This window comes from Castor canadensis, chromosome 9, assembly GCF_047511655.1.
Source record: "Castor canadensis chromosome 9, mCasCan1.hap1v2, whole genome shotgun sequence".
NCBI classification, from domain to species: domain Eukaryota; kingdom Metazoa; phylum Chordata; class Mammalia; order Rodentia; family Castoridae; genus Castor; species Castor canadensis.
The window spans coordinates 114,253,721-114,271,764 of record NC_133394.1 but is presented as its reverse complement, the minus strand read 5'-3'; the positions used below and the strand labels follow the sequence as shown (position 1 = coordinate 114,271,764).

At 46.3% G+C, this 18,044-nt stretch overlaps 1 protein-coding gene across 3 annotated transcripts in view; it reads right to left on the bottom strand.

Annotated features, from left to right (window-relative positions):
• Positions 1 to 904: 904 nt before the first annotated feature.
• The window catches only part of Scfd2 (sec1 family domain containing 2), a 413,685-nt gene continuing 396,545 nt past the window's right edge, over positions 905 to 18,044 (bottom strand). Inside the window, exons 8-9 of one of the 3 annotated variants that reach the window (XM_074042261.1) lie at positions 11,688 to 11,807; positions 905 to 1,345 (exon numbers count right to left, since the gene is read on the bottom strand). In XM_074042261.1, coding sequence (XP_073898362.1) covers positions 1,232 to 1,345; positions 11,688 to 11,807 — 234 coding nt within the window. In that variant the 3' untranslated portion in view covers positions 905 to 1,231. The remainder of the gene's footprint in view (positions 1,346 to 11,687; positions 11,808 to 18,044) is intronic. The other 2 variants (XM_074042262.1, XM_074042263.1) reach the window with 2 other exon arrangements.

The window sequence follows — 18,044 nt, the reverse complement described above, 5'->3', positions numbered from 1 at the left end:
AAGAGTTTTAGATTTGCAGGATAAACAAGAAAGCAGCTGAAGTCTACTATGTTTCATCATTAAAGAACTGGTGTTAGCTGGAAAGTATACTTGGGAAAACGTGAACATCTATTTCCATAGAAACTCGGCTTTCATTACATCTCACAGTGGTTTCTAAATTCATTTCTTCCCCCCAAAATGACAGTGTTTTGTAAAGACACTAAAATCAGAGGCATATCCTTTACCTGTTTAATTCACACTAGAAACCATTTCTCAGCTTTACCTCCTTATTTCAAACATCTTTTAGAGATCCAGAAATTTCCATCAGCCACACACCTGCAAATGTCTGGGATCCAAGCAGTTCTGTTTCTTTCTTTCTTTCCCCAGAGTTCTCATATAATTTCACTAGGCAGGTCTGGGTTTTTCTGCCATGGCCATAATGAAAATTTAAATTTACAGAAAAGAAAAGTTCATATTTCAATAGGAACTGAAAATTACAAAAATTCTAGGTGTCCTTCGAGGTTACAATCCAGACCCTCTGGGAGGGGAGAGCTTCTGTGATCTTCCTCTGAAGGTGGGGGGAGCCCTTTATAGGCAAGGACAGCCCTGCAGTCTCACACTTTCCCACTGCTGTTCCAAGTGGCCTGGCTACCCTGCCCAGCCACCAATCTGGAACAATGTGGTCCTTTGTTAAGGCAGGATGATTTACAACACACGCAGGCGGCCAGGCTGCCCAGTGTACCCCCCTCTTTGCCTTGCAGAAATGTTTCAGATCCTGAGAGAAACAAAGCCCCAGACTCCGTTTGATGCCACCTTCCTCACTTACACAGTCTCAAGGAGAACCATGCATCCCGCACATTCATAATTCTACAGCTTGGCCAACTTCCTTGGCCAACATCAAATCAAAAGACTCACCTACTCAGCGTTCGCCAATAGGCTTTTATTTACAGTCAATGAACCTACAGGTAGGATCAGGAAGGTTACAAATAAAGGGCTATGGATGAATGGAAATCATCACTAATCAGTCTCTTAAAGACAGCTTGACACCTTTAGAAAAATGGAAAATTTTTTTAAGAATTCGAGCAATCCAAGCAAAGGACCTCACTGCACGCATCGTTATCAAGACCCTCTGGCAAAATTCAGTCAGACCCACAATTAGTCAGAGTGACGCTGGCTTTGGAGGCATATCTGGAATAGTGATGGATTGGTATTGGTATTTCCAGCTCGGCAGGTCTTATCTTCTTAACAGATGTCAGAAGCCAAGGTCTGGATGTAGTCGGTCAGTGGCAAATAGCAGCTCAGGAATGTTAAGTGGCCTCAGGAGTCTTGTGGACAGCACAATGACCTGCAGCAGAAGGCAAACACACTGCAGACAGTCAATCTCAGGTTATTTGATGATGAGAAATAAATGCAGCAAATGGAGCGGAGTACCCTGAAGATGATGGTGACAGGTTGAATGCCACCTGTTGCTAGTGCCCTGGGTAGAAGGAGTGGTGCACAGCCTGGGAAGGATGGCTTGAGGGACAGCGGGGCTGGATCTACTAGACTTTTAACCAACAATGCACTAGGAGTGACTGAGAATAAGCCTGGACAAAAAGTTAGTGAGACTCCCTTTTCAATAATAAAGCTATGTATAGTGGTGAGCCATTTAATCCAGGTAGTTGAGAGGCATAAATAGGAGAACTGTGGTCCAGGTTGGCCTGGGCAAAAAATGAGAGACCTTAACTGAAAAAATAACTAAAACAAAAATGGCTGGAGACATGGCTCAAGTGGTAGAGTGCCTACCTTGCAAGCTTGAGGCCCTAAGTTCAAACCCCGAAATGGCTGAGAAAAATGCTGGGTGCATTTGACAGGCAGAGTCTGAGCACCACCTCGCTGCTGAATTGAATATGGTCAGACTGTTGCTTTGTGAGGCATTAAGCTGATCTCAATATCAAGGTTTCTTAAAGAGGAGTATTAGAAGTCATACGTACGAGGTGGGTGCTGTGCTTGTGGTGATGATGGTGGTGACTGGATTGGCTACTTAGGACCATACACTGAGCAGTTAAAAGCACAGAAACTTACTGTTGCACAGTCCTGGAGACCAGAAGTCCAAGGTCAAAGTGTTGTCAGGGGTGCCTCCTTATCAGGGATGCAAGGAGAATCTGTTCTGTGCCTTATTCTTCTTCCTGTGCTTTCACATTAGATTCTGTCTACATTGTCTGTCACTGTGTCCACACTTCCTCCCTTTATCTGGACACAGTCATATTGGGTAAGAGCCCATGCTAATGGCCTCCCTTTAACTTGATCATCTGCAAAGACCCTATTTCCCAAAAAGGTCATATTCACAGGTCCTGGAGGAGGGGCTAGAATCCCCCTGAGGAGGGGCAGGGGACACAATTCTATCTCTAACAATGATGATGATAACAGCTAAGATTTATTAGTTCTTATGATTAGATGTTAAACTTGTCTCATGTAATCTCCATTTAATCCTTATTCCACCCTTATGAACTAGTTACATTTATCATTCCAGTGTTATAGATAAGGAAATCATGAACAGAAAGGTTAGTGGCTTGTCCAGGACACACATAAGAGGTCAAGTTGGGGGCAGTTGAGGCCCTGGCCCTGGGGCCATTCACTGTCTATTGCCAGCCTCTGGGCATGGCTGCCATGCTCTGGCTGCTTGCTGGATGACAGTTCTGCCTTCTGTCAGCTGGACTTCACTCTGGGGAGATTTTTCTCGGCATCACTGGGAGAGCTTGTTCCCAGGGCCAGGCAGGTGTGTGATATGCTTTGTAAGGGCCAGGTGAAGTTTTGCCCAAGCAGACACTGGACACCCCCTGTATGAAGAGGTGACTATGGGAAGTGGGGAAGGTGGCTTAGGAAGGAACTCCAGAGCCCAGCAAGGCCCAGCCACACTGGGCTTCCCCTCACAACACTGCCTTGGCCACCACACTTTGGAGGGGAGTGTCCTGGACACTTCCCTGTACTCCCTCCTGTTCCTAAAGTTGTCCCTGTGTAATCAGATCAGTGAGGTAACCAGTTCCCAATTGAACTAGACCACACTGATGAAACACAGAGTCCACATTTCAACGCAAGGTGGAGGAAAATGGAAGGGACCACAGTGAAGGGAGAGGGGGAGAAAGGAAGCCTTTTATAATCACCTTGTTTTAAGAAACACCTTTTAGCAACCTTTGGAGCAGGTTCTCTGTTTCGTTGTTGTTTTGCATTTTTTTTTTAAACACCAGTCTTTGGAAACACTTATTTTACTTGTTCTTGAAAGAGGACTATCCCAAAAAATATATGGTTAATGTCAGTCATGGCATTAAAAAGAATACACTGAAATCAGTGCTTCTCATTTTCCCTTAAAAGCCAAGCAAGTAGAGTATGAGGGCAGTGTGTGAATTAGCACCCTTACCACCCACTCTCAGGGCTTAGCTGGTGTTTGAAGACACAACACTGGGGCAGCTACTCACTCCTTGTCTTTTGCACCAATCTCAGCAGTGGGAGATGCCAGCTCCACTGCTCACTGGCTGGATGCCTTCAGCAAATCCACTGGACTTGGAGGCTCAGTCACCTCCTCTGTCCCAGAAGGAAAAGAAAAGCTGAGTTGGCGGCGTTGTCACCTGGATCACCAGGATTATGGAAGCTCTTGTGTGGAGAGTACAGGAAGTGCTTAGAAGTCATCAGCTGCTATTCTCTTGTGGTTTGCAATTGGGTCAGACCTCCTTTTGAATCTCATGAATGCTAAGAACTCTCTAGAAAAACACATGTTCATACATGAGATTTCCAATAGAGTTTTAGGGGAGGTTCACGGACTCCCATGCATTCGTAGGCCACAATTAGAAAGGCCATTTAAAAACGCACATATAAATACATAAAGACAAAAATCCTTTGCACACCCTCTGAAAGCAGACCCTTATGAGGAAGGAGGGTCCAGCACTGCTCAATGAGTGCCAATCCCCCCACTGCCAGCCCTGTGGTCCTTGCTGTCACTGCAAAGCTGGTGGATTCCTCTCTGCTGAGGTCAGGGCGGCGTGAGGAGTAGGTGAGTCTCTTAGGATAGCTAAATTTTGTTGGCAAGTTTGAGGGGCTTGGAGTGAAAGGGCCACACAGTCAGTGGATAGCAACTCTTTGAGAGCCCATAGAATTTGTCACTGTCGGGTCGGGTGCCGGGCTCCCAGCTATGGCTGACAAGAGACCATAAATTTGTTTCCCATCACAGAGAAAGTTCCTCACATTTAAACAACAGATACTTACACAGCACATAGGGTGTCAGCTACCGTGAGGCCTCAACCAGGGACATCTGGGGCCTACTCTGGGGAGACGTGAAACAAGACAGATGGAAAACAGAGGCAGCTTGTGAAGTAGGTGGGGCTGTGTGGAGGGTGCAGGGCTGGCTCAGGGACCCTTCCATAGAGCAGAAGGGTTAGGATCGCCCAGCCTGGGTTGGACCCAGCTAAGTCACTTGCCAGTCACCTGACCCTGGAGAAGTTGCTTAATTGCTCTGAGCTCCACTCTCCTCACCTGTAAGGTACAGATAATGCTGTCTACCTCATGTGATTATTATGAGGATCACATGTGAACATTGGCGTAAGACATTTAATTTACTATAACGCAGGCTCCAGAGGGGCTTACAATGGTAACTGCTATTATCATCTTTATACCACTGTCGCTGTCCTCCTCGTCTGTTCCCTCTGGGGAGCTCATGGCAGCTACTGGGGCGGTGCAGGGGATGTGGAGTTGTCTACACCTCTACCTCTTCACTGGCAGTCCCCCATGCCAGCTACCCTCAACTATTCTCAGCTTTGCGATCGATTCTTTGGGGACTATGGTACTTGGATTGGGTTCATGCTTGCTAGCCAGGCACTCTACCACTTGAGCCATGCCTCCAGCCCTTTCTGCTTTAGTTATTTTTCAGATAGGGTCTCAAGTTTTTTACCCAGGCCAACCTGAGACGGGATCCTTCTCCCAAGGCCTTCTGTGTAGCTGGGATTACAGGCATGTACAACTATCCCCAGCAGAAGATGCTTCTTTATGTGAATAGAGTTTTCCACTCTTTGCCTAAAGACCTCTCTTTCAGTCTGCTCAGGAGTCACTTCCTCCAGGAAGCCTTCCCAGACCACCCTCCCCAGAGGCTAAGCATGTCCCCATGCTGTTTGCATGCCTTGTTCCCTGTTTCCCTCGTTAGCCCTTTTCACTGTTTCTCAGCACAGAGCCTGAGAGAGAGAGAGCAGTCCTGATCCATTGAGTTTATAAATAATTGAAAGGGAAGAAGAAGTAAGACGGTAAGGAAGTGGGGATTTTAGCAATAGCCAGAAGCAAGTTTTCCATTCAGGAGTCTCTAGTAAAGGATGGTTAAATGGCTCTGTGTAAATTCACTTCAAATCAATTCAATAAAAAACCTACTTAAAAGTCCCTATTTGAAGAGCAGGCAGAGTCGCCTTGTTAGCACTCACACACAGTGTAACAGTTGGTGGGCCTGAAGTATTTTTACATCTTAGGCATTTCTGGCACTCAGATGCTTTCTAGTATTTTCATTTTTTCCCCAGTTCATTCAAGTAACACTATTTCTCTATTATTTGCTAATATAGTTCTACAAATTCTAAAATAAATGGGCTCGAGATGGGAGAAAAGACACTCAAAAATGAATGAAAATGCTCAGAAGAAGCTGAAATGGGCCTATCAGGTGAAATTAATTTTTTTTTTTTGAGACAGGGTGTCACTATGTAGCTCAGCCTGGCCTTGAACTTGCCTCCCGAGTGCTGGGATTTCAGGTGTGTACCACCACGCCCAGTTTAAATGTTTAAAATATAGCCACAGTGTGACAGTAGGCAAAAGAAACATTAGAGAATTCTTTCAGAGGACTGTCTCCTCAGGTGTCCAGGGGCACTGACGTGGTCCTCCGCTCACTCCTTGTACCTCACGACTCCTGTTCTCAGAGACTTCTGTTCCTCTTCCTCTTCTTTATGTCATAGCCTTTTCTCCTTCTCCTGCCCTCCCTCTTTCTCCTTCTCGTTCTTCTTCCTTTTGGCAAATGTTGCTTTTAACTCTACAGCTCAGGCCTGGGTTCAAGAGTCTGCAGGCTTTAACCCTGACCCCTTAGCTCCTGGCTGCCAACCTTCACCTCTTCACCTGCTGAGCAGGTAGAAGCCCAGTGTACATGTGACCAGCAGTGCTCAGCGTGGCCTCCTCCTACCCCCACCCAGCTGTCACCCAGTAGACCAGGGCAACTCATAACAAGCAAAAGAACCTTTGCTGACTGCAGATAGATCTGACAGTTTCACAGGAGAAATAGCATTTAGCAGTCAAACAATTTTTGGGAAGAGCCTGACTTATACCACAGCTTCAGGGCAACTATGACTTAGGTGTCACCAGGTGTTGCTAACGGCAGGCAATTCCACTGGGGAGCATTTAAAAAGGGAATTTGTTCTTCAACAACAAACCTTTGGGACAAAGAAGATATACAACACACAAAAAATATGCTAGCTAACTGAGACAGGGGCAGAGGACCCCAGGTCCCTCTAGCTACCAATGGGTTCTCGTTGTCTTGGTATTTGTTCTCAGGCTGCCCTGCACCCAGAACACACAGCCTAGTGCTCCAAGGCATTGGCTGCTGGCTTTCCTCTTCCCCAGCCACCCCTGTAATTTGCAGGTGCCACCATCTTCCTGTTCTATTTCTGCCCAAGGCGGGGGAGTCGGAAAATTCTAGGATTTGGATTTCATAACCTTCCAATCTCTAACATTGAGAAGCAAAACGAGCAGCGAGTAAATTTTCTTTCTTCCTTTCTTTTAAATCTGAGAGAAGTATCCTACTTTTAAATTTCCAGAAGTATCCCACATAGGGTCAGGCGCCAACATGCATATTCATCCATTTGAAACACTGCTTTTTTGAACACATAAGATGTCTGAGGCACTGTCTAATCCTGCTTGCACACACACTCACATATGTGTTAACATAAAAGGTTTAGCTCATTAAACCAGGAAGCAATGGATTATTCTTTCTGGAAAGCTCCCTGTGAAGTATTTGACCTCTTTATATGTTACCTCAGTGCCAGGTCAGGCCTCAGGCTCTTTGGAAAACAGAGGAGTAAAACTTCAAGTCATCTTTTCACCTTTGTCCCTTCTTATTTGTTGTTGTTGGTGGTGTAAAAGTCATTGATCTCCCTTCCTGGGGTTCTCATCAACTTTAAAATAAACTGGAGCAGGATTTAGGTCTCTTTGAACCCCTAACATATGCAGAGTTGTGTGTATATTTTTGGATCTATTTTTTTTTAAATATGTCCTCATTAACTGTTTAACTCCAAAAGTGTAGACGTGCATGAGTATGTGGGTAAGTGACAGGCATAGGCTCATCTATAAAGAACAGTGGATGGCAGGGCAATTTGCTAGCTTGGCCGTCCTCTTCTTCCTGAGCTGGCCATTCCCTGTGTTTTCTGAGAGAACTCCTCCCCATTATTTTCTTTTCACAGCCACAGGTCATGGCCTCACTGCCACCATCCAGCTACGGCATTCACCATGTGGTGAGCGAAGTGAGGAGATGGGCTGGTGCCTCACACAGGTGCATCACAAGAAGGGAGAGCTGGGAAGAGTCCCACCTCATTCTTGCAGCTGTTTGGGATGGACTGGGAAGTCAACCTCTTTGGTCAAGTCAAGGAAAGAGGACGTTTTTGTAGTCAGGAAGGAGGATCTTTACCTTGCCTACTTTCTCTCATCAGCACACGGCCAGCCACCGCAGGCAGTGAGAGTAAATTTGAGCCCATTTTAGAGTTACGGCAGACCTATGACCTGCAGGTGGGAATGTAGTCTGGCTCCCTGTGTTTCTGCAGGTACCTTAAGAATATTCCATCGGTTTCCTTGAATAGCGGATCCCTAAATGCTCTTCATATCTCAGATGCAAAGCCTCCCCTGCCTGAGGAGCAGGTGCTGTCTAAAAGTTTCCCTACCACTGCTCCTGTGTCCTGTGCCCACTGACTTGTCAGCCTCCATGAAAGCAGGACTGAGTCCAGTGTGGCCACTGCTGTACCCTCAGCATGGAGAACCAAGCTGGCCATGGAGTGGATGCTCTGAAAGTATTTGTCAAATAATCAGTGAATCCAGTTTAACAGAGATGATCATAATAGCCTATTCTTAGGTCCAAAAACCACTGGCAAAGACAGAATAGGGAAGGCAGGGTAATAGGAATAGAAGCAAAAGACAAAGTAGCTTTAAATATGAATCAGCAGATGGGTGTGAAGTCAGGTGTGGTGGTGCATGTCTGCAATCACAGCATTTGGGAGGCTCAGGCAGGAAGAGTGTGAGTTTGCAGCCAGCCTGGGCACAAGGTGAGAACCTGTTTCAAAAAAAAAAAAAAAAAAAAAAGCCAAAAACAAAAAGCCACTTCTCTTTTACACTGCAATAATATTAGTTTCCAGTATTTAGCACTGGACATTCAATGAATATTCATGCATCTCCACTAAATAGTCCAAAAATGCAAAGTCTGAGGCTGGAGGGGAGTAAGCAGGAAAATGTGGGGCAAGAAGAGAAGCTCAAAGGGAGGCAGGGCGAGGTCACACAGAGCTTTATAGTCCACTATAGGATGATGAGGGGGAGATACCCCAACTTCTCTGCACTCATCAGTCCACCTCAAGGGATGGTTTTCAGTTGCAACTATGCATGAAAGAGGGAGACAAAATGAGGCTGAGGACAGCAGGGGCTTTGGATCCACATCACAAGGTGAGAGTGGGGTGGCAGTAGGAACTGAAAAGTTGGGGAGGATATGGGGACCTGCTTCACATGTCTACTGAGCTGTCATGTGGAACGAGTTCCACATGACAAGCCATGTTTGCTTTCAGTCCTGTGTGGCACTGCTACACACAGCGTTGAAGAGTGAGTGCGCTGAGTGGCAGTTCCGGAGGAATTTGGGGGAAACAGGCCTCAGATGAAGACCCCCACCCCACGACTGGAGAAGGTTGCAGTGGGAGGGGCAAGGACTCATTCAGGGAGACAGGCAATACTAAGTGGAATGAACAGAAGTGTTTGCTGCATGCATCTGCCCTGTTTACACTGAAGATCAAGTCAGAGTTTCTCTCATTTACCAGGTGTGCCTTCAAATGGTCTTCCAGGATGAAGATTCCCATGACCCTACCCCTTCAATTAGGCCTCATGGGCTCCCAGCAGAAGTCAGCCTAAGCAAAGAACGAAATTGGTGGTACACATGTCACTTTGTGTATAGCTCAGACAGCAAAGCCTGAGTTTAGGGCACTTCTAAAAGCAGAAGGCCAAACTCTGTGTTCACTGCAGGCCAGGGCAGCTGTGTCTGTCAGGCTAAGCAAGGGCAGCACCTTGGGTGGTGTTAGTCCAGCAGCATGCAGTTAATTGTCCTGCTCTCACTAGCTTGAGGCAAGGGTGCTGTGATAAATGCCCTCCTCTGTTTTCCCTGGTGCCTTGGGGTTCCTCCTAGGGCCTGTGAACTTTTCTGGGAGCTTTTTGAACAAAGGGAAAAGTAACCTTGAGGTTGTTCCTTCCCCCCGGAAGTCCTTGAGGGGCTCTGTCTGCAGAAGTCTGGGTGCAGGTTCAGTCCTGCAGCAAAGTCACACAGGTTCCAGTCTCTGTGGTCCAATTCAGCCACAGGGCTTTAAACTGTTGGCACTTTATCCTTTTAGAGTGAGGATAGCTATGTCTGTCAGGCTATGACAATGCATTCCTGTTCTGAAGACCTAAGAATTTGGTTCACTATGTTATATATAGCAAGAAAAAGGATGCTTTCCAGTTTGCTCAAAGAGGCAATAGCTCATTAAATAGATCCTTAACTGACGACAGAGGGTACTAAATGAGGCTAGACTTACCAATTTATGTCACCAACTATGACCATAACAGGTGATAGTAAAAGAAAAAATGGTTACAGCCAATGACTGGCTACCCCCCAGCTCAAGAACCTGCTATAGTTCCCTAAATACCCCATTTCCATTCCCTACCATGCCCTCTTGACTTCACCAGGTAACCCAGTCACTCAACCACACAGACTGCTCCTAACAAATCTGGTATCTTGGAGTCAACAAATCCAGTAAACCACTAGGCTGACTGAGCTCTTGCCATGTGCACAAGCCTGGGTAGCCCTAACCTTTGTCCTCAGGGAATCCGTGTTTGGTTAAGGAGACTAGGTTAGCAGATATGGACCAATCAGTGAGCAGACCAGGGCTTCACTGCATAGTGTGGGTTTTGGATGCCAGCAGAGATACAGGAAGGGCCTGGAGCAACAGGTGAGGCATCACAAAAAGGGAGAACAGGCCTCTCCTAGCTGGCTGTGTGGACATGCAGAAAATCGGGTGGAGGCAGGACACAGGGCTACAGGACTGGGGCTGTAATCTCACTGCTCCCACCCAGCTGGTTTTTGTGAGCTGTGTGGACAGTCCTGGCACTAGCCAGGGTCCTGCCAGAAGCCCTGTAACTTTTTTGCTTTTGCAAACCATGAAAAGCCCAAAGTTGCAACCTCTGGGTGCTGGGAAGCCAATGCCCCAGAAGTGTCTTGGCCAGGGGAATGAGGGTTGAGGGGAGATGTCCAGGCTCCCTGTCCTCTGGTGTATGACAATGCTGAGACTTGTCACACCCAGCTCCTCAGGACCCTAGAAAGACCATGCCTCAGATGCCCACAGTGGGAACCAGCCCAACAGTTCACTTGTTCTGGACTTTCTCCCTTCTTATCTTCTTATTCCACCACTTGTTCATTGGGATCATCCCCCAAGAAAACCAGCTGCCCTTGTGTCCCTGTCCTAGGGTATGTCTGGGGACCCAAAAGCCAGAGTTTTAAACCTTACTGAGTTATAGGCTCTGCGTCACCAGCCAGGATGAAGTCTGCAGAGGCATGGGCCCTTCTTTCCCAGAATTTACTCTCTCAGGCATGAGCCTCCACCCTTCTGCAGAGCAGGCCGGTGACTGCTCCAAAAGGATTGAGAGTAACTATAGTCTCCAACACAGCTGTGAGCCCGGCTGTGTTAAGTGTACTCTCCAGCCTCAGCTGAGTGTCGATTCACAGCCACCACCCTGTCTCCTCAGAGAGGAAGATGAGGACCTTTCTATCTGGGATCTCCTGGCTGGTCAAAGGCAGAGAAGGATGGGAACTCAGGCTTGTAAAATCAAAAGGTCTCTGTTCTTAGCCATGAGCCACAGGGCTCTTGGGAGATGGTATGGGACCTGGCAAGAGGGAGTGAGGAAGAAGCAACACAGGAGTCATTATCTTGATAATGCCCTGTGCCCGACTGTCACACAGTTGGGAGGAGATCCCTGGTGTCATCCTCAATTATCTGGAGCCTGGAAAGTGGATGAATTCTTGAGTGACTAGGCAGTCACTCTGAATGATTAGTCAGGCACTCAAAAGAGTACCTTCCCTAAATAGTCATGAATAGGTGGCAAGGTCTGGGAATGGTGAGTGGGGTGGGAATGGAGAGCTCTCCTCTGTCCCTCACCCTGCCCCAGCCCACCCACCTGGAGAGCAGTTTATTTTGCAAATAACAGAAGCCCCACTTAGGGCTCATTTGTTCCATGAGTGAGTTTAACCTGTCAGGATGAACTTTACCAAAGTGATGAGTCCTCTACCACAGGGATCAAAGGCACTGCACCAGTATGGGGGGCCTGGGGAAGGTAGATAGCAGCAGATAGGACAGAAGGAAGCCAGGGTGGGGAGACCAGAAGAGAGGGGTCTTGTAGGACTCTCCCTTGGACTTGTGCTCACATCACTCACGATTCAGTACCTGGGCTCCTGGCTTCAAGGATGCCACAAGATCTTTGACCATTTTGGCTTCAGACACTGTGATGCCACCAACCACGAAGAGGATGAGCAGGGGGTGGTCACTGGGATGAGGCCGGCTCACCTGCAAAACAGAACAGTACAGTTCAGATGGTGGCCCAGGCCTGCCTCATGTGGGTAGGATGAGTGAGCCTTGGAGCCCGATGGTTTATTTTCCAGTAGGTGTACTAGTGCTTTGATATTTCACTGGCCAAGAATATGCCCATTTGGCCCCTCAGTACAACCTTTACACGAAGACTTTATGGAACCGAGCATTCAAAGTGCTGGGATACTAAGTGAGAAAAGCCAAGGACAACTTACTGCTCATCACTGTGCATGCCTCAGCATCAACCTGCTGCCCTTCCCTGCCCCATGGCTCTGTGCTTATTTCCTGGGGATATGGTTTTTGTGTGTTTGCTTCTTTCTTGGCTGTTTCCTTTGCTAGAATAGACTCTACCAGGGCAGGCCTGAGTTTGTCTAGTTCCCTGCTGACCTCTGCGCTTAACTTTTCCAGCACAGAACAGGTGCTCCATAAATGTCTGCAAACTTAATCCAGTCAGAGCTGGGCAGGTGAGGGTGGAAGATGTACAAGGATGGAGGAGACAGGGCCACCTTTAAGGAGATTATGATCTGGCCCATTACTTTTTCCAAGCAGCCTTACCTGACGACTTAGAGTGTGTGGACCTTGCATTAGATGCTGTAGAGATTCTTCCCAATTCCTTATGATTTCACCAAGGAGTCAGTGTGCCATTATATTACAAAATGAAGACTCAGTGACCTCTCAGGAAATGCACAAGCATGCATAACCAGACTTAGTGGTAAGGACACTAAGGGAACAAGAGAAGGCTCCTGAAGATCATAAGTTTTAAGTGCTATCTGGAAGCCAGAGGTGTTCTCCATGAGGAATGGGAAGAAGAAATGGTGTGGGCCAAGTTCTAGAGATGAGCAGTCACCAGCAACTTGAGGCTCAGTTGGCATGAGAGCATGCTGGGAATCACTGCAAGAAGTGCGCTGCTAGCATGGCCACTGAAGCCATCGGTGGGAGAAATAGGCTTCACCTCTAACAGGAGGGATCATAGACAGTGAGTGTATCCACTCTTGTTCACGAATGCACAGGCTGTCTGAGGAATAGTGGAATGGGATAGCACGTCACAACAAAGCCAAGAAGGAAGAAACGAAGAAAGGATGGAATGGAAGGAGGGAAGAAGGAAGGAGGGAAGGAAAGAGTAAGTGGCAAAAATAAGTACGTGACAAAATAAATAGTCGCAAATACTGGAAAATTCATCTTTGGAAAAAGATTCTCGACTCCTCCCTTGCCTTCGGCATCCTGCTCTGGATCCCTCCTTCCTCTGCACCTGTTAACAGCTTTCTTCTAATATATACCCTCAGCAACCCTGCTGCTCTCCCACTATCCCCTGGAATTGCTGACATCACTCACTGAGGTCACCGATGGCCTCAGTGTAGGAGTTTATTGTGTAGGAGTCAATGGATATTTTTTGGCTTCATTTGTGGCATTTGTCACAGTTGATGACACCCTTCTTGGTTCTTCCTTCTACTTTTTGATTTTGTGTCTTCTCTAATTTCTTTGTTGGTTCCTTTTCTTGGTCTGCCTCCTTACATGTTGACATTGCTTAGGGCTCTGTCCTTGGCCTCTTGCTCTTCTCACTCAACACGCCATCCCTAAGGGACTTTGTTGTCTCACCTGCCCTTGACAACCTTTTGTATACTACCCACGTCTATCACTTCAACTCAAGCCTCTCCATCAAGCAACATGCACATCACCAGCTGGATGCCTCTCTAGATCCTAGACTCAACAGACTTCAAATATGATATGCTACCTTCTCCTAATTCTCTTGACTTTCTAACAGCATCACCAACCTCACAGCCATACACACAAAAGTTCTCTTAGACTCTGCTACCTCTTTCATTTCCCAGGTTAAGTCCTGCCCATTCTACCCCTCACCATTATTGATATCTCCTTGTCCTCCACTGCCCCTGTACCATCACTAGATCACTATTATAATCTACTTTCTCTCCCCATCCCTGGGATGGCCAGTCCCCATCCTCATTTCTGCCTAGTAAACTTCCTAAAATACTGATATTTAGTATTGACTCTAGTAAGTATGCTAACTATATTTCTCAAAATATCCTTAGAAGGGAAACACATTAGTAATGCATTTTGCAGATGAGAAATTGAAGTAACTAAGTCATGGAACCAAGCACATCAGTCCTAAACACCACAGTCTTATTGTTCTGAGGAGAAAGTTCAAACTCCAGTATATAAGGCTTATTGTACATGGCTTTTGTTTGTGTCTCCATTTCATCTCTTCCACACACACTATTTGCTGGAGCCACTCATGATGACTTGTGCTGTGCCCAAATGCATGCTTGTCTTTTTGAATACTTAATTGAACATATGACATTTTATTGTACACAAGCACTGAAAAGTGAATTTATCACAAATGTACAGCTTGATTTAGTTTCACAGAGTAAACAAATCTGTGTGAGCTGCACCCAGATCAACAAACAGAAAACCAGCCTCCAGAGACCCTCTCAGGCCCCCTGCTGCTGCTAGCTCTCAGCAGATAACCACCACCCTGACTTCTTACCCTCTACATCATACTTTGATTTTCTCTGCACCTGGGAGTTTTCCCTATTGATAGGAAAGACATGCATCCACAGGCACTGGTGGGCCACAGTGGGGTTGGCTTGGCATTTCAGTTACTAGTTTGGGTCCTGTCACCAGATCAGATTGTCTTAGTAGCATTTGCAGCTTCCTCATGTGGAGTGCCTTGCCTCCTTCTCTGCTTCCCTTCTTCTTATGCTCTCTTAAAGCAGCTCCTCCTCTGAGTTCTCCCCAGCCATCTCTCAGCTCCTGCCCCATAAATGGAGTATGGTAAGCTTGATTGCTGCCTGACATAACCATCTCTTTCCCAGACTCTGAGCAACTGAAGGCCAGGACAGAGCACTCACCTTGGCATTTTTGGTGCTGAACATAATACCTAGCACATGATAAACTTTCAGAAAGTGTTGTGTGAAGAAAACAGATGAGCGAGTGAGGTGCATGGATTAATGGGATATGTCCTTCTCCTCTTAAAGAGGTCTCTCCCACTGCTTTTTTTTTGTGGTGCTGGGATTTGAACTCAGAGCCCACACCTTGAGCCATTCCACCAGCACTTTTTTTCTAATGGGTTTTTCTCAAAATAGGATCTTAAGAACTATTTGCTTGGGCTGGCTTCAAACTGCCATCCTCCTGATCTGTCTCCTGAGTCACTTGGACTATACACGTGAGCCACCAGCTCCTGGCTTTTCCTACTGTTTTATGCATGGATTTCTAGCTGAAGTAACTGACCCAGAGATTACTCCCAGTCCTGCAAACAACTGTTGTTTCACACTTAATTCTGGAACAGAAATACAACTGGCTCCTGAGCTTCAGCCTAGAACAAGCTGTTCCCTAAGACATATGCTTTCCATAAGACAGTCTGGAATCTGAAGGACATGCCGAGAATCTTGGAAGGATGCACTGAAAGATGAAAAGGGGGAAATGAAACGAGCAGCAACAACAAAGAGCAAGTCCCTGGGGCTAAGGAATGAAGGGAGTGTTGGTTTCGGCACAAATAAATGGGTCCAATTAATGCATGCTGGTGTTTGCTATTTTGGTTTCAGTTTAGATTTATGTTTTGATAGCAGACTTTTCCTTCAGAGCGTGTCCAGTCAGCAGGCTGTTGGAAAGTGGAGACTTTTCCAACTGAATCACACATTTGTCCTAAGCAGCCACACATAGCTAAGTCTTGTTAGTTTGATGGTTCATGGTGTGACACACTTTGAAGATGAAAGATTTCAGTATCATTTCCGCCACTGCAAATGCAGAGCTTGATAAAGCGACTCAGGGTCTCTACTTTTTCTTTCATTTTCTAAACATTCGCTGGCTGTGACTTGAAGACATCAGTTGTGGTCAGAGAAGCTGGGTTCCTCCCACCAGCACACCCTGCCTTGGCAGCACAGGGTATAAGGCTCTGTGCAGGTGTGGGGCCTCAGGGAATTCTTTGATGTCCTTATTGGCTTCTCAAGAGAAGGGTTCCTGGGAGCTGTCCAGGAGATCTGGTAATCCTGCTGCTGATTCCTCCCCACACATGCTCCTTCATTCAGCTTCTCCCCACCTATGACTCACCTGTTCCCAGAATAGGAAGATCAGATCCCTCATTCTCCAGCAATGGGCAGTACCTTGTACAGGCACAAACTGGGTTTTGGGCCTTAAAGGGAATGAGGCCCTGGAATGACATGCACTGACTCTGATCATGGTCCCTGGTAATGGCTTTTCTCCAAGTAGGAGTTAGTGAGCATGCCACCACTAACACCAAACCCTTCATGTCCAGCACTGTGCTGCTTGCTGCTTTTGCACTCATTCGTCCATGCAATATGTATTTATTGAGTAACTACTATGCAGCCAGATGCTAGTCAAGGCATCAGGGATTTAGCAGTTCATCACAGAAGAATCCCTGCTAGCACAGGGCTTATATTTTAGTGGGGAGAGAATGAAAGTAAATGAGAAATGAAGGTGGTGACTGTGGAAGGAAGAAGGGAAGGAAGGAAGGGAGGGAGGGAGGAAGAGGGAAGAAGGAAAAAAGGAGAATGCTATGGAAGAAAATCCAGTGGGTGTGTGGAGCATTATTGCAGGAAATTCTAGAATCTATGAGATAGGTAGAAGCCCCATTTTTCAGATAGGGGCCCTGAAACTTAAAGAGTGAAATAGCTTAGTTCTAAGTCACTGAGCTAGAGTTGAGACTGAAACCACATCTAGTTCACTGGAGAGTTGTAAACAATGTACTACCATGTAATACACACACAGCCACTTACAAACTGGCTCTTTAAAGTGAAAGCAATTTTACTAGCTTTCATCTCTTAAAACTCTGCACTTTCAGTTCTTTATAAACATCAGCCAGTTACCAAGGGGACTTACTCATTGCATGGCATTGTGCAGGGTTTCTGCACTGCCAGAGCTGCTCTGTGGTTGAGTTTGGCCTCCCTGCTGTGTCTATGTCTATGGTTTTCTTTTTCCTGAACCTTCTCTTGTGCCTACACTTTCTAAGCCCTTCTCACTTCTCTCCTTCCTCTCTGGGCTCTCTGTCGATGGTTCTCTTGCTCCATTTGTCCCAAAACATGTTGTGTTCCTAACCGCTCTGGCCTCTGGTCCATGCTCTTCTCCCAACACCTTTCCTGGTGACCCTATCACTGCTTACATTTCAAGGCCCTCCCATAAGCCAGTGGCTCCAGCTTATGACTGTTGGCACAGGCTTAGCTGAGCTACAGAGCCCCTAAACTCAACAAGCCTAAAATGCCAGTTACCTTTTTCTCCATTTCTGCTTCTTAACAGTAGACAACGGTAACCCTATCCATCCAGTCATCCAGGCCTGGAGCATTTCCTGTCCTTTACTGCCACATCCAATCAGTACCCAGTCCTGTGGAGTCCACCAGTGCTTCATTCCCACTCCTGCACCTGAGTGCAAACTGTCAGCCTCTTTCCTTCCCTTCCCACCTGACACCAAGCTAGCCCTTGCCCCCTTCCCAGTGCTGCCAGGGCAATCCTTATTAAAATGAATATAAAGTTGTTAGCTAGTCCTAAAAATCATTCAATGGTACCTCATTGTTTTGGCTCAAATTTCAAATCTTCAGCCCTTGTTGATCTATTTCCTTTTTATTTCTATCTTTGTATTCTACTCCCAACACACCAACTTAGGTCCAGCCATTAGAAACTAGCCATAATCCCTCCATGTGCCATGATATTTCATCACTTTGTGCCTGACTGCTACTGGTTGGACAAAATTCAATATCCCAAGAAACATCCTAAGTTTCAGACTGAGTTAGTCCTACTCTGTGCTCTCCCATCTCATTCCTCACACCACTTTGCTCTCCTCTTTGCAATCCTCTACTTGCTTTTCTGTCTCCCCAACAAACTGTAAGCCAAGTGATAGAGGTTATGCCACGACAGACAGGATGTCTGGTTTGTATGTTTTTTTTACCCATAATAATGACCAGCACACAAAAGTGGCTCTCCATGATTTCTCACTGTCAGACAAAGTACATAGACTGCCAAAGTCAAGTTTTTGTTCTTGTTTAATGATTCGTATCAAAATCATCTTCCTACAACTTATGGAATAAATTTAGCTAAGGTTAGACACAAATCAAATCCTACCTCAGAATATGTAGCATAATTAAGAAGAAAATACAAAATAGTGTTACAAAGAGGAACTCCAGGAATTGTATACATTTAATCAACAAACTAGAATGCTGAAATGTTTTCCTCTTGTAGAAATACAATTAA